This window comes from Amphiprion ocellaris, chromosome 16 (genome assembly GCF_022539595.1).
Source record: "Amphiprion ocellaris isolate individual 3 ecotype Okinawa chromosome 16, ASM2253959v1, whole genome shotgun sequence".
NCBI classification, from domain to species: Eukaryota; Metazoa; Chordata; class Actinopteri; family Pomacentridae; genus Amphiprion; species Amphiprion ocellaris.
This window is the reverse complement of record NC_072781.1, coordinates 28,011,624-28,038,059: the sequence shown is the minus strand read 5'-3', so window position 1 is coordinate 28,038,059 and position 26,436 is coordinate 28,011,624. Positions and strand designations below refer to the sequence as shown.

The 26,436-nt window shown below is 37.8% G+C and overlaps 1 protein-coding gene across 2 annotated transcripts in view; it reads right to left on the bottom strand.

The window, feature by feature from the left end:
* The window catches only part of opn4a (opsin 4a (melanopsin)), a 38,407-nt gene continuing 11,971 nt past the window's right edge, over window positions 1–26,436 (bottom strand). The window contains exons 1-11 of one of the 2 annotated variants that reach the window (XM_035940816.2): window positions 16,108–16,213; window positions 15,762–15,904; window positions 12,118–12,251; window positions 8,690–8,893; window positions 6,934–7,105; window positions 6,663–6,821; window positions 5,391–5,498; window positions 4,093–4,288; window positions 3,849–4,013; window positions 2,111–2,170; window positions 1–789 (exon numbers count right to left, since the gene is read on the bottom strand). In XM_035940816.2, the coding sequence (XP_035796709.1) occupies window positions 625–789; window positions 2,111–2,170; window positions 3,849–4,013; window positions 4,093–4,288; window positions 5,391–5,498; window positions 6,663–6,821; window positions 6,934–7,105; window positions 8,690–8,893; window positions 12,118–12,251; window positions 15,762–15,898 (1,500 nt within the window). In that variant the 5' untranslated portion in view covers window positions 15,899–15,904; window positions 16,108–16,213 and the 3' untranslated portion in view covers window positions 1–624. Of the gene's footprint in view, window positions 790–2,110; window positions 2,171–3,848; window positions 4,014–4,092; window positions 4,289–5,390; window positions 5,499–6,662; window positions 6,822–6,933; window positions 7,106–8,689; window positions 8,894–12,117; window positions 12,252–15,761; window positions 15,905–16,107; window positions 16,214–26,436 lie in introns of those variants that run through there. The other variant, XM_055018925.1, reaches the window with a different exon arrangement.

Here is a 26,436-nt window from a genome sequence, read left to right as displayed (position 1 = left end):
ATTTTTTTAAATCAACAAAATTCTATTTTTTTTTCTTTTTGGGGGATTTATGATAGTACAACTCACACAAAGCTGGCTAACCTTACCTAAAAATACCTCAACTGAACTAGTGTTAGTAGCTAAAGTGGCCTGGAGGCTAAATAACATTCAAATACTGTATGAAGAAACTGGTGTAAGATTTGAATGCTGAGGTATCCTTTATAGAGAACCTGACAGGTGTCCAAATGTATTTAGGTTAATGCATTATTTACACCTGTGATTATCCAGCTTTGACAAGTCATATCTAATGTGAATGCAATTGTTAAAATGGGAAAACTTGTTTTTTCCCCCTTACATGCAGGGCTGTTTTGGCTCTGAATGCCTACAGAGTTATAGGGACTGCACTGCATTTTTAAAATATATGTCGGGGCTGTGGTTGAGCTACACTGGTTGTGAGGTTGCTCTTTAAGTAACCTGCTGTTATTTCAAAATAAAAAACAATTTTTAAAAAAGCTCAAAGACAGCTGGGCGTAACTTCTCAGGTATAAAACCACCATGAATTTACAACCTTCCTCTGATGACTTTGTTTGCTTGCTACTCTGCTTCTAACAAACTGCAGCTATCGGCAGGTGAGGGGGCGGAGCTCTACCCTGGCCCCGAACCCGTGCTGCTGTTGGCCGTCTTGGTTCTGGATGAGCGGGAACCGTTGCGTCCGGCCGGCAGGAAAGGGCTGGACTCCGACGTGATGACAATGCTCGGGATTCGACCAATCGTGCATCTCATCACGTGTCCGTCTGTGTAATCTCCGCTCTGTCAGAGAGAAAAGTACAATTATCACATCGTCACTATTCTTAACTATTGTAGTTTTTACTGTACCGAATGCAAAAATTAGCTGCATGAAGGACAGCCAGATAAATATTGCTGTTTTAATGAGTAGCTCTTGAATAACTTCAGGACGAAACAGTAGATGATGAATTCTGGGAGAACAGACTAGAAGACAGTTTATTAATGAATCATTTGATAATTATTTCCTCTATACTGTATACTGTCTAATATCTCTAATGTTTATGCTAATGAAGATCCAGGGCCCTTATTTTTAATATTTCTTACTGAAAATTCAATCAAGCAAATATAAAGAGACATAAAACTACCACAAAAAGATGCCAAACAACAACACAGATGCAACGAGATTGCAAAGGTACCTATAATGACCACAAAATGAACAACAAAGAGACACAAGAAGACTTCAAATGGTTGCAATAATTATAAGTGTACAAAAAAATACAAAACTATCACAAAAGGATGTAAAACCTAAATCTGCATAAAATTACCAAAAGAGACCTAAAACAGACTACAAATGTATGTAAAACATCCAGAAAGACACAAATCCATCACAAAAGGATGTAAAACGACCACAAAGAGACCTAAATGTACATAAAACGATCTAAAACACATCAAAAACTGACTACAAACGTGTAAAACGTCCAGAAAGAGACATAAAACCAGCAACAAAAGGATGTAAAATGACCACAAAGACACCTAAATGTACATAAAATGACCAAAAACAGACCAAAAACTGACTACAAACATATGTAAAACATCCAGAAAAAGATACAAAACCACCACGAGGACACACAAAATATCCACACAGAGAAACAAAACAAATAGCAGAGGACATGGAACCCAACATATGAAGAACAGGTAATCATTAACTGATTCCACAGATGAACTCATCATGACCTAGAACGGTATCCAGAAATTCATCACTACCCACTGACTATTGATCAACAAGCCATAATTACCAGTTCGTTTCAGGTCGTGGTTCAGCAGCTACTCACTGTTGTGTGTACTGTAGTCTGTAGTGTTTCCACAGATTGTGTGTCTGTTTAGAAAGATCCATATGTGTCTCCACTGATGCAAAGAAAACAGACTGTGCAGACCTTTTTTTTACTTTTAATATCCAATAAAGAAAAGCTAAATTTCAACATTTTACCATCCTTAAATGTCATTGCAGATATTTAGACTTGAAGTAGTGGACAAACTATAGTTTCGACCTACAGATGGCTCTGAATAAACAGACACTCAACAGGAATACCTGAACAAAACAATCACACACTTTGACTTTACTCACATTTGAGATGCTGCCCCGTTCATTGACTCCTGCCATGGAAATATCAGTGTCATAGGATGTCTGGAAGAAGAACACACAAACGGATATAAGAGCTTTTCTTTGACACTACATACCAAGAGATCCAAAATTAGACTTTAATTTATCATCATCATACAGGCAGAAAACACAGCCTGAACAGCCTCAACTAAATGACCCTAAGTCCTCCTCCATGGCTGACAATGTACCAACTGTTAGTAATAATAATTAAATAAAAGTTAGTAATCTACACCAAGGGTAAAATGTCCTCTGAAAACATCTGTCTTGCTGTGATAATGTGCTTTTAATCCGTCTCCTGCTGTGCTCAAGCTGCCTGATTCTCATCTGAAAACTTCAACTTACAGATATTAACTTTGGGGAAAGGTTTTTTTAGCTCTGTATTCAACAGGTGAAGATTTTAGTAAACTATTTATTACATTTAGCTAACAATTTCTTACATTTTTCTAGCTATTTTTGTACATTTAGCTGACTACTTATTACTTCTAGCTGACTGTATATTGCAGCCAGCAAACTACTTATTAAAATTAAGCTAACTATTCCTTGTAGCTAACTAATTTCTACATTTAGCTAATTATTTCTTACAATAGCAGACTATTAAATTCAGGTATCATTTCCCTAATGATTTATTACTTTTAGCTAACATTTAACTCAGTACTTGTTGTTCGGTATTTTTTTAGGTAGCACTTAATACAGTATTTTAGCAACCATTTAACCCATTACTTTTAGCTATTACTTAATTTTAGCTAACACCCATCCATTAAATGCTGCCATGTATTTACTCTATTACTTATACAGGGTTTCTGCAGAAATCAACCAGTCAAATTTAATGCTTTTTACTGCCATTTTAATGCTATACTGTAAAAATGTGATGCCATGACTGTGAACTCAACAAATTACACAGGTTTGGTTTTTGGTAAAAGATGATTTTTATATGAAAACTGTCCCTACATTTCACTATTTCTGAATCCAGAAACCACCCCTGACCACCCACTGGCTGCAGTCATTCTCTGAATTCCAAGATTTCTAGACATTTTTGCTGGAATTTGCATTTCCCAGTTTCTCAGCTCTCCTCCACCTGGTGCAGTCTGCCGGCCACTTTCCAAACATGCAGTTTTTGGTAATTGTACCCGACCGGCCGGAACAATTATTGCAATGCTTCGGCATGTTTACGCAGATGCACATAGCTGACGAATCGCAGTCTATAATTACATATTATTATATTATTATTATCAAATATCTTTCTTGAAAACTGTAGAAAGATTTTTTAATGCCACTGAGAATTAAATTTAGTGATTTTTAATGCCATTTAAGGCCTTAGTTTTCACAAAATCAATTTAATGATTATTAATGCTTTTTAATGCCCCACAGAAACCCTGTTATAAGTAAGTAGTTGCTATTCTTAGATAACATCTATTATTTTAGTTAACCATTTAACTCATTACCTTCAGTTAAATATTTCTTTATTTTAGTTAATATTTAATGTATTACTTGTAGGTAAGTATTTTGTACTCTTAGTTAACATTTAATACGTTATTGTAACTAACTATTTAACTAGTTACTTTATATTTAACTGTTTATTCCATTACATGCCTCCATGTATTTTACTACTAGTTAACATTTAGTCCGTTACTTGAGCTAACTATTTCTGACTTTTTTCCTCAGAATTCCTGTGTTGAGATATTGCATGGCTGACATGATATACCCGTTCGAAGATGCCCGAGTCATGGCTTTTCATCTTAGACTTGAAGCTGGAGGAGGGTTTGAAGTCGGGCAGCTCGGCGGTGTCTCTGCTGATGTCACAGGACACCTGACGACTGGCCGGTCTGGATCCCATAGTGGACAGATCGGCCTCAGTGTCTGTCAAACCCTGCACAGGACAACACACATTTTAATACAAACACAATCTCTTCCTGGTTTATTATCGCTGACGAACGGTCTCTACTCACCGATTCGCTATCGGAGGCAGAGGAGAGGCGGGACTTCCCGGTGCTCTGCCGTCTGAACTGGCTGCTGATGTCGGAGGTCTGACTGGTCACAGTGGAGCGACGAGTCGACATGAAGCTGCTGCTGGCCGAGCGGAGGTCGCGAGGATGAACACACAGCAGGACACCCATGCACGGGATGTACTTGGCTAACGCTATCCTGCAGAGGGCGGTAAAGAGTTTGACTACCCATCAGTCAATACCGATCGACACTTTATTAATTCCAGTGGCTCAGTCCCTCAAGATATTTCTAAAATTGTTACAGTGCCAAAATAAAAGGAATGCTGTCTTTTACAAATCGCCAAAATTACATCATTTGCACTAATCAGATTTAGTAAAAAACAAAAAACTCTCTGCTTCACAACCCAACCAGGAAGCCTTTACTGACTCAACTACTGACCAACAGTCACATGACAAAAGATCACAAACTTTAAGCTGAACTGCAGGCTGTGTACAAGTCTGAAACAAGAAAGGAAACAAAATAAAAACCTAAGTAGTTAAATATCTATATTATGTACAGTCACCATGTGTTGGCAACACCTGTGTGCACTGGGAAAAATGTTGGACATGTTGATTCCAGGTGTTTTCAGTTTCAGTGTTTATTCTTTTTTTTTTTTTTTTTTTTTTTTTTTTTTACAATTTCTGGTGTACAACCTTGTTATTCTACACAAATTTCTGAGTTCTCTCTCCCTTCAGCCATGGTTGTCCTGTTTCCATACAGGTGCAAATTCCAGTAAAAAATGAGCCCACCGAGACAGAAAATGAGACAGGAGCAAACAACACCCAGTAACTACTTGGAGTTGAGAAGGTTACATTATTTTTTTTCATCAAAAATGTTCCAAATTATGTGGTAGCAGCCTCTCAAATATGGGAATTTTCGAGTTTCTATGATTATATACTTGAAATTTTAGACAAGACAAAACAAACCATTTAATATGTCTGATTTGACTTAATGGTATAATAATGACAATTTTCATTATTTCGTGACATTTATCCCTTAAAAAAGATAATTATTAAAGTAACGGCTGTGATAGATTATAACACAAACTCTTCTGTGTGGTTGGTTGTTTGAGCACAAAACAAACACAAAAAAGCAACAATGATGACAAATTAGGTCAATGTGAGCTAAAAAAAAATATTTTGTGGGAGTTACAAGGCCAATAAATTTGCAAGTCATCAAATAATGCAGACATGGAGTAAACCTCACATCGCCTTGTTGGTAACGTAGCTGTCAGAACAGTGATTGTCGTGCAGCGTGTTACCTGTACTTTGGGTGTGTGATGGCGTAGATGATGGGGTTGTGGATGGCCGAGGCCTTGGCGATGACAGCAGGAACAGAGTTCATGTAGGGAGTCAACATGTCTGCGTACCTATGACGAGAAACACAGCAGAAAACAGCAAGAAACAAGAACAGAGATTAGAGAGCAACCTTGACATGAATATGGGCCAATCAGAGTGATTAACTGGTTTGTTTAGTTTGTCTACTAGTTCACTGCGGAGAGTCTGATTGATATATTTGGGTTAAAAACGGTCTTTTGGCTGCATATGATGTTATATAGTATTGAATAAAAGTCTACATACACTTGTAAAGACCATGTATATCATGGCAGTCTTGGCTTTTCAGTGACTCCTATAAGACAGAATCTAGGTCATCTTGAAATATGACAAAATATACTTGGTCCCAAATATACATACTCCAACTTAAATGATCAGTTCTGACGATGATCTCATGTGTAATTACTATTGACTACAGTTGCTGACTCCTCCAAGCCAATTTAAAAATGGTCTATTTGATACACTTCCTATATGATACTCTACTTCAGACACTACAATCGGAAACTCTGAGGAGTAGAAGAAGAAAATCATTAACTTGAACAAGTCAGGAAAGTAATTTCAAAGATACTTCAGTAATAATAGCAATAAGTCAACTATGTTTAAAAATAATGGTCCAATATGGGGCATAAACCTCACTTTCCACTATAGGAACTCTGATCAGGCTCAAGGCGGTGCAAATATTTACAGGACATTAACACCCATTACCAGCTTTTTCAGTGTTTTTGATAACACATTTATCGCTTTAAGTCACACTCTTAAGCAAAAATGCCCCAAATTAACCTTTCAAATGTCATTTTTTTGCAATCTTCAATAGCTTTCTATGCTACGACTCTGTGTTATCAGATTTCTTATAAATAATTAGTCAAAACCAGAATTTTCCTCAGATAATGGGTATTTTCACTAGTTTTCAATCAGTTGAATGTTGCAGAAAATGTTGGATATACTGCTGAAGACAGTAATTTAGGGTTTCAGCATGCATGTTCTCTGCATGTTTCTGCAGGTTCATAACCCAAACCCCTTGAAAAGAAACCGTTACTCTTGTTAAGAAAGATTAATTATCAGCTGAGGGCTGAAAACTGACGAGTGTTTTAGCAGCATCTAGAGGACATCAGAGGAACTACAGCTAAACACCAGCTCTGAATCTTCTGGCTGCTAAGTGAAAATGTGTCAGATTTTATGCTCGCTGGCAGTTTGTTTACCCGGCGAAAGCGGTGAGTGCAACGGTGGAATACGGTGACCAGGAGATGACATAGAGCAGGATGACGATCAGAGCGATCTTGGCCATCTTCCACTCATTCTGTAGCCGGTGGAAACTCTTCACCGAGTCACGAGTGCTGCCATTAATCTTCCCAACAGCCCTGAAAACAAACAAACCCTGTTCTTTGCCTGCGTTGCGCATGTTTGTAATGTTTTTTGTTGTAAGAAAACAACCTAATCAGGTAGAACTGAGTGAAACCGAAGTGAACTGACTGGTTGGTGTTGCGGATGGCGCGGAAGATGAAGACGTAGCAGTAGATGATGATGAAGAGTGGCAGGAAGAAGACAAAGATGAAGAGCAGCATGGTGTATGCTCGCACTGACGGGGTGAAGGTCATGTAGTCCCACGTACAGGAAGTCAGCAGGCCCTCCGGGACGTAGGCACCTTTATACAGACGTAGAGAAAGAGAGTTTTAGTTCAGACATCATGTGTTCATATGAGCTTCGTCTTTTCTGCTGTGATGTGATGACAACAACAAAAACACATTTTAAGTTTAAAAAAATTCAAACTTACAGTTATTCACTATGCAAATGCATGCATTCACATTTACATCAGTTTCTTTCCCTTTTACTCAACTGTACAGAACAATATTTCCTAATTATATAACTAATCAATTAACATATTAGTTGGTTACTGATGAGCTGTCTGGGGTTTCTTTGGAACAGAGTGACTGGCTTACATTAAAAGGCTATGAGCACAGACACAAAATAAAATAAAAGCCACACACAATGAACAGAAAGAGACAAAATAACCACAAAGACGCATAAAGTGACCACAAACAGAAAAACCATCAAAAAGAGACACTAAACCACCATAAGCAGACATCAAATGACCAGAAAAGACACAAAACTACCAGAAAGATATAATCACAAAGAAGGGCAAAATAAACAGGCACAAAACTACCACAAAAAAAGACAAAACAACTCTAAAAAAACACAAAACCACCACAGAGAAAACCAAAACAACCAGAAACCGTCACAAAATCACCAAAAAGACACAAAAAACTATAGTAAGGCACAAAACAACCACAAAGAGATGTAAAACCGCTCGTAAGTTATGCTAATTAACCTCGAACAGATTCAAAAGATTGAAAAAGAGATGCTATAGAGACTAAGAGACGCAAAACAACGACAAAGACACACAATACCATCAGAAAGATATGTTAAACGACCATACAGATCCAAAGTACTCCAGAAAACAAGAAAGATATGCTAAACAAACAGATAAATACGCTAGACTACCACAAAGAGATGCAAAATCCCCACAAAGAAACAAAAAACAACCAAAAACAGACACAAAACCAACCACGAAGAAATCTCAAAATTAATATTCGGATACCACCACAACAACTGAATATTCGGCTGTTCGGATATTCGGGTCCAGCCCTACAACGCATGCTACATTTGAAAAGGAAGTGGAAGACCTGCAAATTCCTCATGTATGTCCCTGTTGACGTAAAATTCAGGCAGAAAAAAACACCTGAGTCACCTTCCTAAAGAGGCCTGTAGCAGAAAAATGCTTTCTTTTATTTCATCTGGGTTCAGGAGAACATTCAGTCCTCAAACACAACGAACAGACACACAGACATCACACAGGATAAATACACCGAGGCTGAGGAGGATTTATAGGGGCTGCTCTGTTTCCACTGGCTGTCGTTTACATACAAACGTACAGGAGATGGAATGAAAACCAGCTGCAGCTCATATAGACAGAAGGGTTAAAGGGTTTAGATGTACACAGACCAGTTACATATACATATATATATATATATATATATATATATATATATATATATATATATATATATATATATATATATATATATATATATATATATATATATATATATACATATATATATATACATATATATATATATATATGTATATATATATATATATATATATATATATATATATATATATACATATACACAGTATGTGTGTGTGTGTTGGTGTGTTTCCTCACTCCAGCCAAAGAATGGCGGCAGGCTCCATCCCAGCGAGTAGGCCCAGGCCGCCATCAGGATGAGGAGGGCCCGTTTCCGTGACAACACGCCGATGGAGGTGAGCGGTCGCGTGATGACGAAGTAGCGGTCGACCGCGATTACCGTCAGCGTGATCATGGAGCAGATCCCGAAGAGAGCGCCACAGAAGGCATAGAGCTCGCAGCCTGCAGAGAGGAAGAGTTAGCGTCTGCCTGCTTACCTACTGTTCTGTCGCTATCTGGCAATGACGCAGAAATCTTGAACAAATCTCCACATTTTTCCAAAATTATTAGAGATTTGTCCAGGTGAGACGAGTCCCAACGTATTTCTCTTTTAATTAGCCTGGATTCCTGATTCAGATCCTGTATTTACTGCAGCTCCTCTGCTGGTCCTTCATCCAGAACAACATGCTCCTGTGCCTTTTACACATCAACACAACGAGACGCAAAACGACCACAAAGAGATACAAAACGACCTCAAAGAGACACAAAACTACAACAACATATTTTTTTCAGTAAAGTATTATTTACAGTTTAAAAAAAGCTGTTAAAGAACAAATTTCCATTTTTAAAAATACTGATTCTTGAAGGAAAAGGATGTCAAGTGGATGGAATGTTTAGGGCAAATTTCAGCCTTCAGAGAGATTTTGTTAGTAGTTAATTACTACTCTATTGTGAACACTAACAACGTCCCCATACCACATATTCGGTCAGTGTCTGTTCTGAAAGTTGGTGGCTCCCATTTTACAAGTATTATAAAATTACATTTTTTGTAAATATTTGTTATAGCTCATATTTTACGTATTTGTTCTCTAATATTTTGTTCATGTTCAATTCCAATTCCTAATTTAGTAAAATCCTGAAAAATCAAAGTCAATTTTTGTTTTTTTTTTCAGTACAAAGTTCCTAACTGTGTACCTACAGCTGTGAGTCAGAGTTTGTATGCACTTGTATGTACATCATGTCAGTCTGGAGTTTACAATGACTCCTATAACTCTGTGTTCATTAAAATGGAATTGCTGAAACCCATACGTCTTCATAGGTTCATTATGGGTCTCTGAAAATGTTGGGTCAAAAATAACCATACAGTTAACCAACATACAATGCTAATGTTTGGTTAGGGTTGTTGATGGAGTTTAAGTCAGGACTTGGGGAAACCCGTCTAAAACCTTAATTCTACCTAATTTAGCCATTTCTCCATCACTTTTGTGTTTGGGGTCATTGTCTTCTTGGAACATCCAACTGCTTCTAAGACCCAATGATGATTTTTCTACCCACCTACCAACCGACCGTTCTGTCATTCTATACCTACTGTTGTGAACCAAAGTTTACATACACTTATCAAGACCATGTATATTGTGCAGTCTTGAGTTTACAATGACTCCTAGAACTCTTTTTTTGATTGATGATTATTGAAACCCATATGTCTTTGTCACAAAAAAGTCATGCATTTTGGTCAAGTCTGTTGGGTCAAAAATATTCTTCTTCCCTTTCGTCCATGTGATCACCTCACTTCCATTTGTCATTCTATCTACCTATGCAGCTGTACCTACCTACCAACATGCCTGATCTTCTATCATTCTGTCGACTATTCTATCTACATACCTATCAGTAACCTTACCCTGAGTTACAGAGAGGCAGTAAATCAACACCTCCCTCACTCGCCCTTCACGTTTTTTCTTGTCCCCACTGGGAGTTCAAATCCACTCCCTGCCATATTAAAATGACCTCAGAGCTTCTCTCTGCAGAGACGGAGGAGGATCAACTCAAACACCTTCCAGTTTTCTCTCAGCTGGAATTCACAGATTCACACTTTTTGAGTAGGGAATAAAAAACACCTCAAAGACTGAAGGTCAGGGGTGAGAGACAAGGATGGCAGGAAGATGAAGAGAGACAGTATCATATCACTGCAACAAGTCAGTTACATTCACACACTCAGCTCCTAGAGATGTTCCACAGCTGTGACTCCTAAATGAACAGCCTTGTGGTCACCAGTGTCACTGAACCTGCTCTAAAAACTCAACTACAGATCTATCAAATCTGATGCAAGACAAACTAAGCACAACAATGCTGCATTAATTTTAGCCACAACAGCACCAGAAATACCCTTTCATGTCAATGTGAAAACAGATTTATATAAAATAACTTCATTTATTTAAAATCTAAAATGCAAAATAAGTGACTGTATAAGTGTTCACTCCATTTAGAGGGACTCACGTAATTTAAAACAGGTGCTGAAAGTCACACAAGTAGTTAAATGGAGATTATCTGAGTGCAGTCAGTGAATGTGTCTCAGTGATAGTAGTATGAAGACACCTCTATCTGGCTTGTCCAGTCACTGGTGAATCAGTACTCCTGGATAGAACTACAGCGTGAGGACAAAAGAACACTCAGAGTGACTCAGTGAAAAGGTGGTAACTAGATATCAAGTCACTCAATATCCTTTGGAGTCCAGTTAAATCCATCACTAGGAAACAGAAGGAATATGGCACGTGTACATTTGCCTAGAGCAGACTGTCTTCAAAAACTGAGAGACCGAACAAAGAAAGAACTTATTAAGGGAGGCCACCAAGATACATATGACTCCTCTGAAGGAGCTACAAGCTTCAGGAGCTGAGGTGGGAGAGAATGTGGATACACCGGTCAAGGCTTTATGGAAGAGTGGCAAAGAAAACTAGACTTCATCAGAAGGTATTTGGGAGACTCTGTAGGCAACAGGGAGAAGGTTTTATAGTCTGATGAGAACAAAATCGAGGTTTTTGGCCATTAAATTATATGCTATGTTTGTCGGACACCAAACACAGTAGATCATCAGAAACACACCATCGCCACTGTGAATCACGGTGGTGGCAGCATCATGATGTGAAGCACGGTGGTGGCAGCATCATGATGTGAAGCACGGTGGTGGCAGCATCGTGATGTGAAGCATGGTGGTGGCAGCATCATGATGTGGTGATGCTTCTCAAGAAGGCTTGTAAAGTTAGAGAGTGAAAGCAGCAGATAATAACTCGAAGCAAACAGCCAGAGCTACAAAGAAATAGTTTAAAGACAACAAGGTGAACGTTCTGGAGGCCGAGTCAGAGTCCAGACCTCAATCAAACTAGTATTTGTGGCTGGGCTTGAAAAGGACTGTTTACTCACAATTCCTGTACAATCTGACAGAGTTTGAGGGGTTTTACAAAGAAGGAGGTAAAATTTGTTTGACCAGATGTTCAGGCTGATTGAGACCTATCCATACAATTCTGTTTTCACTTTGACAAGAATCATGATTCAAAGTTGAAAAGCAATAAAAAGGGAAAATTTCCAAGGGGGATCAATACTTCTTTTAAGGCATTGTATATGTGTGTATTCAGGACTCGTTGTTATCCAACAGCATGTGTCTGTGATGTACCGATGGCGTGCAGTCGTACCTTTCTCTCCAAAGATCCACCTCTTGTGCATGCTGGTGGTGAAGAAGATAGGCGACTGGGTGACGCACATCAGCAGGTCTGTGATGGCCAAGTTAATGATGAACATGTTGGCCGGCGTCCGTAGACTACGACTCCTGCAAGGACACACAAAACACACGGCAAAAAAATACATTCAAAAACAATGGAATACAGCAGCATTCAAAAGCTTTGAAAATAACAGCAAATATACATCAAATAACGATATCTTAACTGATTTAAATCCAGTAAAACAGTTTAGTTTTAGGGTAATGGCCTGTCAAAGAACAAATTACGTTTTCTAGCGATACGGATGCAGACTTCATATACAGTTTTGGCCTATTTCTTTTGCATTCAACATGTAAATGAATCATTTTTTTTGGTGATTTTACTAGTCATTATCTGTAATTAAACAAAACAAGGAAAATCTAAAGAAAATAATAGTTGAAGTAGACCATTTTTCAGTCTTTAGTAAACTTTTTCTTTTTAAATAATGACAAATATCTGTAACATAATGCTGCTTTTAACAGATCTAAATACAGTAAAAACAGTGTCATTTTATGCAGAAATTATATAAACAAATTACTGTATTAATTTTACTATTTGCAAAAATACAGATTTTTGGCATTGTTTACACTTTTGGCCAGTTTTTTGTTTGTTTGTTTTTGGGTTTGTTTGTTTTTTGTTTTTTTTTACTGGTAACATGTAAATTAATATTTTCTCTGTGGTTTCACTTATTATTTATAATTTAACAAAATGAGGAAAATCTGTAAAATAAAATTTTAATTTTAAAATAAAAAAATCAATCTTTAATAAACATAATCTTTCTTTATAATAAAGGCAAATTATTTGTAAAATATTGATCTTTTTAACAGATTGAAATACAGTAAAAACAGCTTCAGAAATGACGTAAACAAATTACTGTATTCATTTTACTATTTGCAAAAATACAAATTTGTGACATTGTTTACACTTTTGGCTTGTTTTCTATGATTATTTATTTACTTATTTTACAGGTAACATAAATTAGTAGTTGTATTAGCACTTCTTTCTGTTAAGTTATTATAGTTAATTTAACAAATCAAGGAAAAATTGTTGAATTTCCATTTGCAATCATCAATACACATAATCTTTCTTTCCAATAAAGGCAATTATCTCTAAAATGATATTTTTAATAGCTCCAAAGACAGTAAAAACTGTGTAATTTACTTCCAAATGACGTAAAAAAAAAAAAAAAAAATTATAAATTCTCTGTTTATTTACTCTTTGTGAAAACAAAGATTTTCGTTGATTTAGTATTGGCCATTTTTTTATTTGTATTTTTATTTTTTACAGTTAACATGAAAGTAAAAAATGGTTGTTTTTTCCTGTAAATTTACGAGTTATTATCTGTAAGCCAACAAAACAAGAAAAATCTGTAAAATACAAGTAAATAGTTTTTTTTTTTTTAAAGACAATTACAAGCTTTTAAAAAATGTTCATTCTTACAGCATAGTTTTAGGGTAAAACATTTATTTATAGCAGCCAGATTTGTAATGCTAGTTTCAATAAAACGTACCTAGAATAGATAAATGCTGTGTTGCTTCCAGATGGGGCGATTTTAACGGTGTATGTGTGGTTCAGTTTTTCTTTAGTCAGGACTTTCAGGTGTGATAGATCAAAGCGAATCGATGCTGCCGCTAAATACAAGGGCCGGCGTCTGAAGTCAGAAGAGTGTACGTGGAAAAACCACTTAGCGCCGCCGCAGCTCTAAACTGAACATTTAGTCAATGTTCTATCATGAAACAGGTCCGATTTTAGTGGAAGAAGGATCAATAGCCATCCCAGAAATGGGCCGATCAATACCACTATCAACTGGTCTTAAGCAGAGGAGCTTCTTCAAAAGAAATCATTGTGCTCTTTGTCTCAGAGAAATACGTTTCTTCTGGAAGATAAAAGACGGAGAGTTTCGACTGTGCAGAGGACGGACAGACGGACGTTGATTAAACCTCTACAGACATTTTTCAGACCAGCTGTTCTCTCCAGACACGAATGCTGGAGAAGTGAAAAGCTGCATTGTGCACCTAATTCCACTTACTTCCTCTATGTGCAATAATCTTCGCTTTTTGCACAACATCCTCACATTCGCTATTGTCGTTTTGTACTATTGTGTGTATTCTTTCCTAGATTTGTAAATATCTACACTACCGTTCAAAAGTTTGGGGTCACCCAGAAAAGTTCATGTTTTCCATGAAATTCACACTTTTATTCATGTGCTAACATAATCGCACAAGGGTTTTCTAGTCATCAATGAGCCTTTCAACACCATTAGCTAACACAATGTAGCATTAGAACACAGGAGTGATGGTTGCTGGAAATGTTCCTCTGTACCCCTATGGAGATATTCCATTAAAAATCAGCTGTTTCCAGCTACAATAGTCATTTACCACATTAACAATGTCTAGACTGGATTTCTGATTAATGTAATCTTCACTTCACAAATATTTTAAGGACAAATAAGGACATTTCTAAGTGACCACAAACTTTTCAATGGCAGTGTATACATTTTTACTTTATTTTATTTAAATTTTTCACTCCGCCAAGGAACGCAGCGGAGTTATGTGACGATCAGAGTACGTTTGTACGTCTGTCTGTTAGCAACATTACTCAAAAACGGACTAAAGGATTTGGATGAAATTTTCAGGGAAGGTCAGAAATGACACAAACATCAAGTGATTAGATTTTGGCAGTGATGCGGCTTATAGTCTGGATCCACGGACTTGTTAAATATTTCTGTATCACTGTGCGATAGCAGCACGGCGTCACACTACAACCATGACAACAAGTGATGCTACTTCAGTTGCCTACTGATGATCACATGATTGCGATCCTACTACTGACTTATCGGGACTGATCTGTCGGAAACGATACAAGGAGCAATCAATTCAATTGTGGGAGTGTTTCTGAGTCCCATCAATTCCCGCCACCCGCTACATATTTAGGTCAGGTGATTTGGTATCCGTACATAATGTACAAGTGCATAACACACGCCTGTTTTTAGCACAAGGTAATTTTGTTTGTGGGTACATTTATATTAAATGGCCACATTCTATGGTGCCGTGATTTCTGCCACAAATTTTTTTAAGATTTCAGCCATCAGAAATGATATGACTGAGCAGCCTTGGAGGAGTACTGCGCTCTGTGAGTGGTTTTCTTGTTTTAGTTATTACACGTAGGCACATATTAATATCACATTAAGTTTAAATGCACACGTATACAGTAGATAGAAGACATTTATGTTTTGTTTTAAAAAAAAAAAAATATATATATATATATATATATATATATATATATATATATATATATAAAAAATAATTTGCATTGTCAATCCTTTTTAAGACTGGAATAGGGGGCGCCCAGATATCTCAACTGGCTGAGCAGGTGACCCACACACAGGGGCTATATTCCCCAACACAGCGGTCTGGGTTCCATTCCAGCTCAAGGCCCTTTGCTGCATTCCCCCCAATCTTCTCCCCTACTTTCCTGTCTGCCTCTCAGCTTAACTTGTCAAATAAAGCAACAAATGGCCAAATAAAATAACTGCACTTTCTGACTTTCCATCGTCACCTGAAAGCAGCACAAGGACGTACCTGCTGAAGGCGTAAATGACCAGGAAGTTTCCGACCATCCCCGTGATGCCGATGGCGAGGATGACGGAGCCGATAGTGTAGTGAGCATGGTCGGGCACGTCCACGGTGGGGTACGGGTGTGGGGCCTCGGCAACCATCGCCACCTGTTGGGTTAATTTACGGATCACACACACAAAACCATTAAAATCAAACCAAGCTATTGGTTAAAACCGAGAATTAATTCCATTTTCTCAATAAAAACCTTCAAACTTGCTATTGAAGTGACATGAAAGCAGAGAGATTAAAAAGTCCCTCATATCAGAGACATTATTATTCCACTCAGCGGAGAATCTTCACATTCACAGACCTCGCTAATCACCAACTGTCGGCCTTAATTCCTCTTGAAAGACTAATATCGCCACAAGTCCTGCACATCTCTGTTTCTAATTAACCTTCTCTGAGCTTCCTTCCTCACATCTCTTCATGCCGTCTCCCTGTTGCCATGTTAACAGCATAAATGAATCCACTGCCAGCAGAAATATCAGGCACAGCTAATCACAGATGGAGGTCAGTCAGAGGAGCTGCTTGTTTAATTTGGCTCGCAACCAATTTTGGATTGTAACAAAAACATGGAAAATTCCTATGGACTCTGGTCTGGCAGCTCCCTGTGCCTTCAACATCCACAGGAAAGTGCTTTCCTTTCACTTTCACCAAACACAACTGAAAACATGGAGTGATTATATTTGTATGAGAATATGGATGAAGGCAAATGTTCCCACTCTACCACACCCAACCACAAACCACAAAAATATGGGGAAAAAAATACTTAAAAACAACCACAAAAAGATGCAAAAGGATGCAAAACAGCTAAAAGACACGAAACAGCGAAAAAGAGATGGGAAGCAGCTAAAAAAACATACTAAATAGTTACAAACAGATGCAAAACACCACACAACAAAAAAAGAGGCACACAACAGCTACAAAAATATACAAAGCAACCACAAGGAGACACAAAACAGCAAACAATAAACAGAAAATGACCACAAAGAGACACAAAATAGCTTCAAAAAGATGCATAACAACCACATAAAGACAAACAACCGCTAGAAAAAAAATGCAAAAAAAGCCACATGGAGAAATAAAACAGCTTAAAAAATGCAAAGTAACCACTAAGAGACAAACAGCTACAAAAAACCCAAAATTGAGACAAACTGACACAAACCAACTGCAAAAAAACACACAAAATAATCACAAAGAAGTACAAACAGCTACAAAGACATGCAAAACAACTGTAAAGAAACACAAAAAATGACAAAAAAGTGCAAAACAACCACAGATGGACAAAACAGCTGCAAAAAAATGTAAAGCAACCATGAAGAGGCAAGAAAGAACAAATAATGACAAAGTAAATATGCAAAGTAATTACAGAGACACAAAACAACTACAAAAAGAAATAACACAATCACAGACACACAAAAGCTACAAAAAGATGCAAAAATGTCAAAAAAGAGCAACACAAAAATGCAAATTAACTACAAAGTCACAGAATTGCTACAAAAACACACAAAACAACCACAGAGATGCAAAATAGCTGTAAAGAGACACAAAAAAACTACAAAAAGTGCAAAACAACCACAAAGAGACATAAAACAGCTACAAAATATACAAAGCGAGTACAAAGAAACAATGAAATGCTACAAAGAGACACAAAACTACAAAAAGATGTAATACAATAACAAAAAGATGCACAAAATTTATAAAAAATGCAAAAAACGTCACAAAGAGATGCAAAACAACTTCAAAAAAACACAACACAACCACACAAACGTGCAAAACAACTACAGAGACATGAAACAACTCCAAAATATACAAAGCGAGTACAAAGAAACAATGAAATGCTACAAAGAGACACAGAACAACCACAAAAAGACACTTAAAAACTGAAAAGAGACACTATAAAGCTACAAAGACACAAAATAACCAGAAAGAAATGCAAATTAACTACAAAAATACATAAAGCAACCACAAAGAGACACACAAAAAGAAACATCACACAGATGCTCTCAACAAAGCTACTAAACCAAGACAAAAAGGGAAAAAACTGGAACAAAACAACCACAACGAGACAGAAAACTGAAGGAAACTGGAATGTGTGTCTCCAGGCCTGGTGTGTGTCTGTCTGTTGTGCGAGCTAACAGTTGTGAAGCAGAGTTGTGTAGCTGCAGTGTGTTTACACAGTAATTATTGTGCAGAAAGCAGCAGCAGCAGACTTGTCAGCACCAGCTGGAATCTCACTGTAACATCTCGTGACGTATTTATGTCTCCCGGGTTCGCTTCGGCCTGTTGCCACGGTTACTGAGTTTGATTCAGCACGACGACGAGATGTGCATTAAACAGTTAAATGCACACACGCACACACACACAGACACACACAGATACCAGCCAATCAAAGCGGGGCCTCGGCACGAACGCTTCGTGTGATGCTGATGGTCGGCGTCTCCCGCAGCGACCCGTGAAAGCGGATCAAACGCTGCACACACACACACGAGCTAAGTTGTTACGAAAGTTACGAAACACAACAACAGCAACGGAGTTCGACACACGGTGTGACAAACACACAAACACCTGACTGCAGCAAAGAGTTACAACCTGCAGGAAACAATAAAGTGTCCTTCAACACCTCTGGGTTCGATTCTTCTCACTGTTTTCAGTTTGTCTCCAGTTTGGCGACGATGTTGTGTTTGCTTTGTATCTTTGTGGTCGTATTTGCGTCTTTATTTTCAATATTTGTGATTTTGCATCTCATTGGAGTGAAATGTTTGTAGTTTATGTGTAGTGTAGTAATTCTCTGTCTTTGTGGTCATTTCCTGTCTCTTTATGGTCGTTTCGTGTCTCTTTATGGTTGTTTCATGTCTTTTTATGGTCGTTTTGTGTCTTTTTGTGGTCGTTTCATGTCTCTTTATGGTCGTTTCGGGTCTCTTTATGGTCGTTTCGTGTCTTTTTGTGGTCGTTTCATGTCTCTTTATGGTTGTTTCATGTCTTTTATGGTCGTTTCGTGTCTCTGCGGTCGTTTCATGTCTCTTTATGGTTATTTCCTGTCTGTTTATGGTCGTTTCATGTCTTTTATGGTCGTTTTGTGTCTTTTTATGGCCGTCTTGTGTGTCTTTATGGTCGTTTTGTGTCTTTTTGTGGTCATTTCGTGTCTCTTTGTGGTCTTTGTGTGTCTCTTTCTGTTTGGAGTCTCTTGGTGCTCTTTTTGAGGTTGTTTTATGTCTTTTTATGATTCTTTTGTATATTTTTGTGGTTGTTTTACACCTCTGTTGTAATTTTGCTTCACGCTGTATTTCTCTTTATGGTAATTTTGCATTTTTTGTGGTCGTTTTGAGTCTTTGTGATCTTTTTTGTATCTCTTTGTGGTTGTTTCGTGTTACTTTGTGGATATTTTGTGGTTCTTTTGTATCTTTTTTGGATATTGCGTCTTCGTTTTTTTGTCTGTCATTATTCTGTGATTTTTTTTGTTTTCTGTGATCCAGTTGTTTTGTGTCTTTTTGTGTATATATTGTATTTATTGTGGCCGCTTTGCATATTGTGGTTATTCTGTTTGTTCTTGGGGTCACTTTGTGTCTATGTGCTCGTTTTCCATGTGTTTGTGGGGTTTTTTGTGTCATTTTGTGTTGTTTTAGGGTATTTTATCTCATTTTTTGTTCTTCTGTGTCTTTTCCTGGTAATTTTGTGCTTTGTGTCTTTTTGTGGTTGTCGTCTATGCAGGTTCCCTCACTTTATATAAAAGTGTCTCTGCGGTCTGTGGCTCTTCGTGCTTTTCTGTCCTGAAAACAAACGTTCATTATGAAAATGTTTTCCATCTCGTCGGCAGCGACTGTTTCCATTGGTTGCGTTTCTGCGAGGATGAACTTGAGCTCAGTGAGAGCAGCGTTGTCTGTCAGTGAGATTCAGCTTCACCGACGTTACATTAACGCAAACCGTCCTGAACCACTGAAGGAAGCCGCAGCTGCCTCAGTTAAAGATGATGGAAACGTGTTGGTGAGACTGAAAACTGTAAAATAACAGCTCAGTCACATTTTCCTTAGATTTGCCCTGAGCTTCGTCTCTCAGGCTGCATGAAGAATCTAAAAAATGCTCCATGTTTCTTTCACATTAACGCGCTCATTACACACTAATGACGGCTCGGCTTCACACGTCCATCTGAAGGTCATTTTGTCGTCTGAGATGCAGGTTTAATGAGCTCAGATAGAACAAAAGATCCTCGACAACAGAACGAGAGGTTCAAAGAGATGACTTTGAGGCCACTTTGTGTCTCTTTGTACTGGTTTTATGGTATTATGCAGCCACTTTGTGTCTCTTCATGGTCATCTTTTCTCACTGTTTTGGGTTTTGTGTCTCTCTATGGACATATTGTGTATTTTTGTGGCTGTTTTATGTCCATTTGTGTCTTTTTGTTGTTTTATGTTGATCATTTTGTGTCCCTTTTTGGGCATTTGACGTTACTCAGTTGTCGTTTTATGCAGTTTTTCTGTTTCTCTGTGGTTATTCTGTCTGTTTGTACTTGTTTTGTATTTTTGCAATCACTTAATGTCTTTTTGTAGTTATTTTCTGTCTTTTTGTGGTATTTTTGTGTGTTTTCATAGTTATTTTGTGTCTCTTTGTAGTGGTTTTATGTTCTTATGCAGCACTTTATGGTGATTTTGTGTGTTTTTTTGTCTTTCTTTATCTGTATGTGGTTGCTTGGTGTCTTTTAAATAACTATTGTGGCCTTTTTGTGTCTTTGTGGCATTTTTGTAATTTAGTTCCTTTGAAGTAGTTTCATGTGTCTTTGTGGCCATTTTGTGTAGTTTCACAGTCATTTTGTGTCATTTAGTAGTCGTTTTAAATCTTTTTTTATGGTTGTTTTATGTCTGTCTTTCCATTCACATATGTGTCTCACTGTGGTCATTTAGTTTTTTTGTATTCACTTTGTGTGTCTTTCGTTGTCACTTTGTGTCTTTGCGTGTTAATAAATGAAGTCATTAAGCGCTAGATACAGAAATGAAGTGAAGCTGAACAGCTGCTGCAGAAATGCGTTCAGAGAAGATTTAAACAGGCCGAATGAAAGGAATGGATTAAATGAGAACTAAATAAACGACACGTTGTGTTGCTGCAGCTGCACAAACCTACCTGAGTGTGGATGATGTGTGGCAGCGACACATGCAAAGTGAAAGCAGCATTTTATCTCCAGCAGGAATCTTCAGTGAGGTGGACGTATAGCGGCTCAGTCCTGGTTTTAATTATGTAACAGCATCACAGCGTGTTCTTCTGTCACAGCTGACCCACATTATTCTCACACTGTAATTACAGTCTGGATCTAATTAAACCTCCACACCTCCTGAACCTACATCATTGTCGCTCATCAGCTCTCTGACTGCGTTTTCTCATCCTGCCATAAAAATCACCTCAAAGTCACGAAGCCACGTCAAACCGAAGGCTGTCAAAGCTGAGGCTCGCGGCCCACAAACTGGACAGGAGAAGATTTATTGGAGGCCAGAGGAGTGTTTTATGTTTGACTGAACCGACAGATTAAATAAATAACAGTTAATCACAGATGAAAGTATACAGGTAACTTATTCACATGGATTGTGTTGTCTCTCTGTCTCTTGTTTTGGTCTCTTCATGTGTGTTTTGTCTTTTTGTGTTCATTTTGTAACTATTTGTGTTTGTCTCTTTGTAGTTGCCTATTTGTGTTTGTTTCAGGTCTCTTTGTGTTAATGCTTTTGTCCTTTTGTGGTTTGTTATTTGTCTTTGTGTTTGTTTTATGTATATCTGTGTTTGTTTTGCGCCTCTTTCTGTTCATTTTGCGTCTCTCTGGGTTGATTTTATTTCTCTTTGTGTTCATTTTAAGTCTTTTTATGTACGTTTTCCATCTGTTTTACTTCTCTGTGGTAATTTTTTGTTTCTTTGTGTTTGTTTTGTCTCTTTGTGTATATTTTGTGTGCCTGTGTTCATTTTGTGCCTCTACGTTTGTTTTGTCTCTTTGTATTTGTTTTGTGTCACTCTGTTAATTTTGCATCTCTGTGTTTATTTGTGTCTCTTTGTGTTCATTTTGTGCCTCTTTATGTTCATTTTGTCTCTCTTTGTGTTTGTTTTGTGTCTGTTGTTTTATGTCTATTTGGCTTCATTTGGCGTGTCCTTATGTTCGTTTCATGCCCTTTTGTGCTCATTTTGTGTCTCTTTGTGTTCGTTTCGTGCCCCTTTAAATTCATTTTGTGCCTCTGTGTTCATTTTGTGCCTGTGTTTGTTTTATGTCTCTTTGTATTCATTTTGTGTCAGTGTGTTCATTTCACACCCCTTTAAGTTCATTTTGTGCCTCTGTGTTCATTTTGTGTCTCTTATTTGTCTTGTGATAATTTTATGTCTATTTGTGTTCATTTAGTGTCACTGTGTTTGTTTCACGCCCCTTTGAGCTCATTTCATGTCTCTGTGTGTTGTTTGTTAGTGTAGTTGTATGTTTGTTTGTTTGTTAGTGTGGCTGTTTGTTTGTTAGTTTGAGCGGCCCTGTTGTCACATCGACTCAACGACCATCAGCAGAAATAAATGCGACTGAGGCGACAGCAGCCTGATGGGAGGAATAAGAGCAGAAAAAAGTGTACCAGCAGCAGCCTGATGTGTCGATTAAAGTTCCCATCATGCCTCAGTGTGACGGCGTGCAGAGGGGGCAGATGGAGGTCAGAGACGTTCCAGTCTGAATGAAGCAGAAGATCCTGGTCAGTTAGATCAAACTGAACTGATGGAGTCAAAGTCAGTCAGCAGTTGGAGCTCTGGGACATTTCAGTGACCAGAACCAGAACCAGAAGTGAACAACCTGCTGATGGTTCTGATCTCTGATGGAAACTGTAGTATCAGGAACCTCATGCCAGCTTCAACCAGAAGCAAACAAAGAAGCAGCAGAGGTTTGTATCTCAAAAAAAAAACCAAACCCAAAATCTTACACCATTAGGACTAAGTGTGTAAATCAAAAAAAAATGTTGGTGAACTGAACTCTGCACTTCAACCAATCGACTGGTTGCAGAGAGAAAAATCTGTACGTTATCTGTAGATGAACTAAATGTTCCCCGGTGCACTGAGGTAACTGTCTGCAGCCTTATTAGGACAAATGTAGAGTAAATCAACACAAAAAGCTTGTATTTGAAGCATTAAAAAACCATTTGAACCTTTTAATTCTATACTAACATCACAGAGACTCAGAATACACTAGTGTGCACTTGTTTCTATTCATTTGGCTTCTTAAAATAAACTACAAATGTTGATCAAAAAGTTCTGAGACTGCTCATGGAACACTACCAGTATAAACAATGTGACGCTGTGGCACCAACATCAGGACCTTCAGGACCTGTTACAGATGTTCTTCTCACCACTGGTGACAACATATTTCTTATTTCTCCACCAAAATTTCACGTTCAGCAGCAGAACAATTGAAGCTTCATGTGAAGGATGATTACTGGTGACCAGAGGAGGGTCTGCAGCTACCACCAAGACAAGAAACGGCAGTTCACAGAGAAATCTGTGGCTGGTAGGGATGAATGATTCCAGTTTTAAGTCAAAATTGCAGTTAGAAACAAGTCAATTAGCAAATCACAAAGGCTGAAATTTAGGCTGCGCATTATCCAGTGGGTCTGATTCAGGTCAGTGGTTTTACAATTCATGTCCTTCTGTGACAGTAACCTGTGACAAGGACAGAAGCTTCCAAAATGGTACTTTCACCAAAGAATAAGACGTCCTGAGACCCAGGATACTTGACTGGAGAGTGGCAAGGATGGGGGGGGAACAAAACTCACTTTTTCTCATTCATTTTAATAACTTCCTTTATTGTGTAGTCTCCTATTGTGTAGCAAATCACAACTAAATACTTTCATTAAAGATACGACTTTACATGACAGCATATTTTTTTGGTCATATTTCAACTCAGCCATAATAAGACACTATTTCATCTACTTGACTAATATTTCAAATTCTGAGTCAATGAGATGATTTCAAATAACAGTGAAATTTTCAAGTTTTTATTTTTAACACTTACAGAAAAATTGTTGTTCAAACAGCCTCAAATTTCAATGTGGATAATTAAAAAAATATGTATATCGCAGAAAGTACTTGAAGTGTTGATGTAAAATTTCCCAAACACCATTTTAAATATCCATAGTTTATGACAGAAAAGATTTCAGGCCAATCAGAGGATTAAGATAAAGGCCCCTCATGATTTAAGATGGAATAATTCTACAGCAGAAATGCACAAACTATCTGCATCCACACAACATGGCGGCTTTAACAACAAACAGGAGTTTTTGGACGTTTCTGTCAGTTGATCACCATGAAAGCAGCAGCTTCAAAGTCCGAGATGAACACACACTCACTGGCAGGCTGCCACACACATCGTCCACAGATATGAACACGCATAAACAAACACACAAACGCTCCATGTGAACACACAGTCGATGTATTCTAACAGGATTAGACAAAGTCCAACTGTGAAGACAATCTGCGGAGAAAATTCAAATCACAGGCTCGACGTGGCTCAAATCCTCCGGAGAGGAGACGATGAGGAGGCTGTAGCCTTCCTCATGGCTGTTCGCCTCCTCTTCATCATGTTTAGAGGCATCACAAGATTCACACAACAGTAGTGCATGGAAACACATTCAACTGTAGGTAGTTTTTTGGATGAATTGGGTGAAATTTGTGCAGTTTGGATGGAAACATGTAGTGGTCAAATCAGGTTTTTAACAGAATAACATTGAAAGGTCAATTAAAACATGCAGACTGAGTTTATGTGTTTTCAGCCTCTATTTCTTCTCATTAACACCTGTACGTCTATCAAACAGCAGCAGGGAAATGTCAAGTAAATTAATTAATAAAATTCCTCCCCGAGGCTGTATTTGTTCTTTTACCAAAATGACAAAAAAAAAAACCAACATTCAGACTGTGAACAAGACAAAACACTGCAGGCGAGACGTTAAAGTGTGAAGCTCAAACTGACATGTTTCTGTGCAGAAAAATAAACAAAACTGACGTCTAGGAAAGAAAACAATGTCTAGTTGTGACTGTTGGCCACAAAAATCAAAATATAAATCACATTATTGTTGAGATTGTATCAGTTAGTATTGGATGAGGCGATCAGGAAAGGATCAGCCGTAGAGAATAATGATTAGCAGCAGCTGGACTCTGAGATAACGAAGCTGAACAACAGGCCGCTTCAGTTACACAAAGACTGAAACAGTTTTTATGCATTCAGATGGTTTCAGTGTTCCAGACAACCAGTCTCAGATTTAGACGCTGGCAGTCGGGACATTTTTAGAAATCGAGAACATTTTGGCCGGTCCACTTAGGGACCTGGATGGAGACACAAAACAATGACAAGATGTCAAATCACTAAAAACAAATGTGACATTATCAAATGAAAACACCGAAACGAGAAGGTAAATCCAGCACAAGGAGATGTAAAACTACCAAAGCGATGCAAAATCACCACAGAGACATAAAACTGCCACAAATAGATGCAAAACTACCAAAAAGAGACACAGAACTACTGCATAATCACAAAAAAGAAACAAAAAAATCAACATAAAAAGTTGCACAAAGAACAAAATGAGATCCAAAATTGGCACAAAGAGACAACAAATGGTTAAGATTAATAGGCACAAAACAACCACGAAAAGTTTTAAAAAAGAAAAACAAAAGGTGCAAAATGATTATAAGCAACATGGTTATGTCATTTGTAATAGTTTTGAGTGGTTTTTATGTCTTTGTCCGTTCATGCTCAGTGTTTCCTCTAGGATTTTTCCTCTAGCCAGCGGGGGCAGCAGACTCTCCGGGAGCCACGGTGGCGTAAACAAATGACACTTGACTGCAGATTTTACTTTTACAACCTATTTATTGAATGGCCAGTTGAAAATAGCTTTTTAAAGGCTGAATGTAAAAAACAAAAATAAAAATATATATATATATTTGAACAAGCTCATCTGAAAATGCAGTCAGCAGTTACATCATGGCGTGTAGATATTAGCTTAATGCCATCAATTAGTTTACTCCCGTTAGTGACACTGAGTTGGCACCAGGCCCAATTAACCGATAAGCTACCGATATGTTACATAACGTTAGCTGGACATCAATATTTTATGAATGTCTATTTAATTTGTAAAATCTATTATGAGTTTTCTTAAGATAATAACTTTTCTCCGGTAAGTCGCTGCCCTATTTTCCAAGACGACACTCCTCTGACTCTCTGACCTGCTGCCTGGATGCTGGACGTCACGTCACTTTCAAGGCCGCGCTTTTTTTAACGTCATAATTAACGTTGTATTAACGCAACGTATCGAAGAGTAGATACTGAGCAAGATAATTATCTGTAGTTTACCTTAGTACTCATGAGTACCCAACACAGTGCAGGACTCTGCTGTGAAGGTGGAGACATGCGGCGGCGGTGTATTTGCGATGATTTAAAAAAAAAAAATAAAGAAAGAAAAAAGAGAAATTTGAAGGAGCAGCGGCTAGCATTTAGGAATGGCGGCCTGCCACTCCTAAATGAATGTAGACGAAACACTGATGCTATGGGACCTGCAGCACTGTTTGAGTGTTCAGAGTTGGTTTTAGGGTTCAGGTTAGCATCATGTTCAGGTTTGGGTCACTACTGCAGCATTTAGCTGTGGGAGTCACC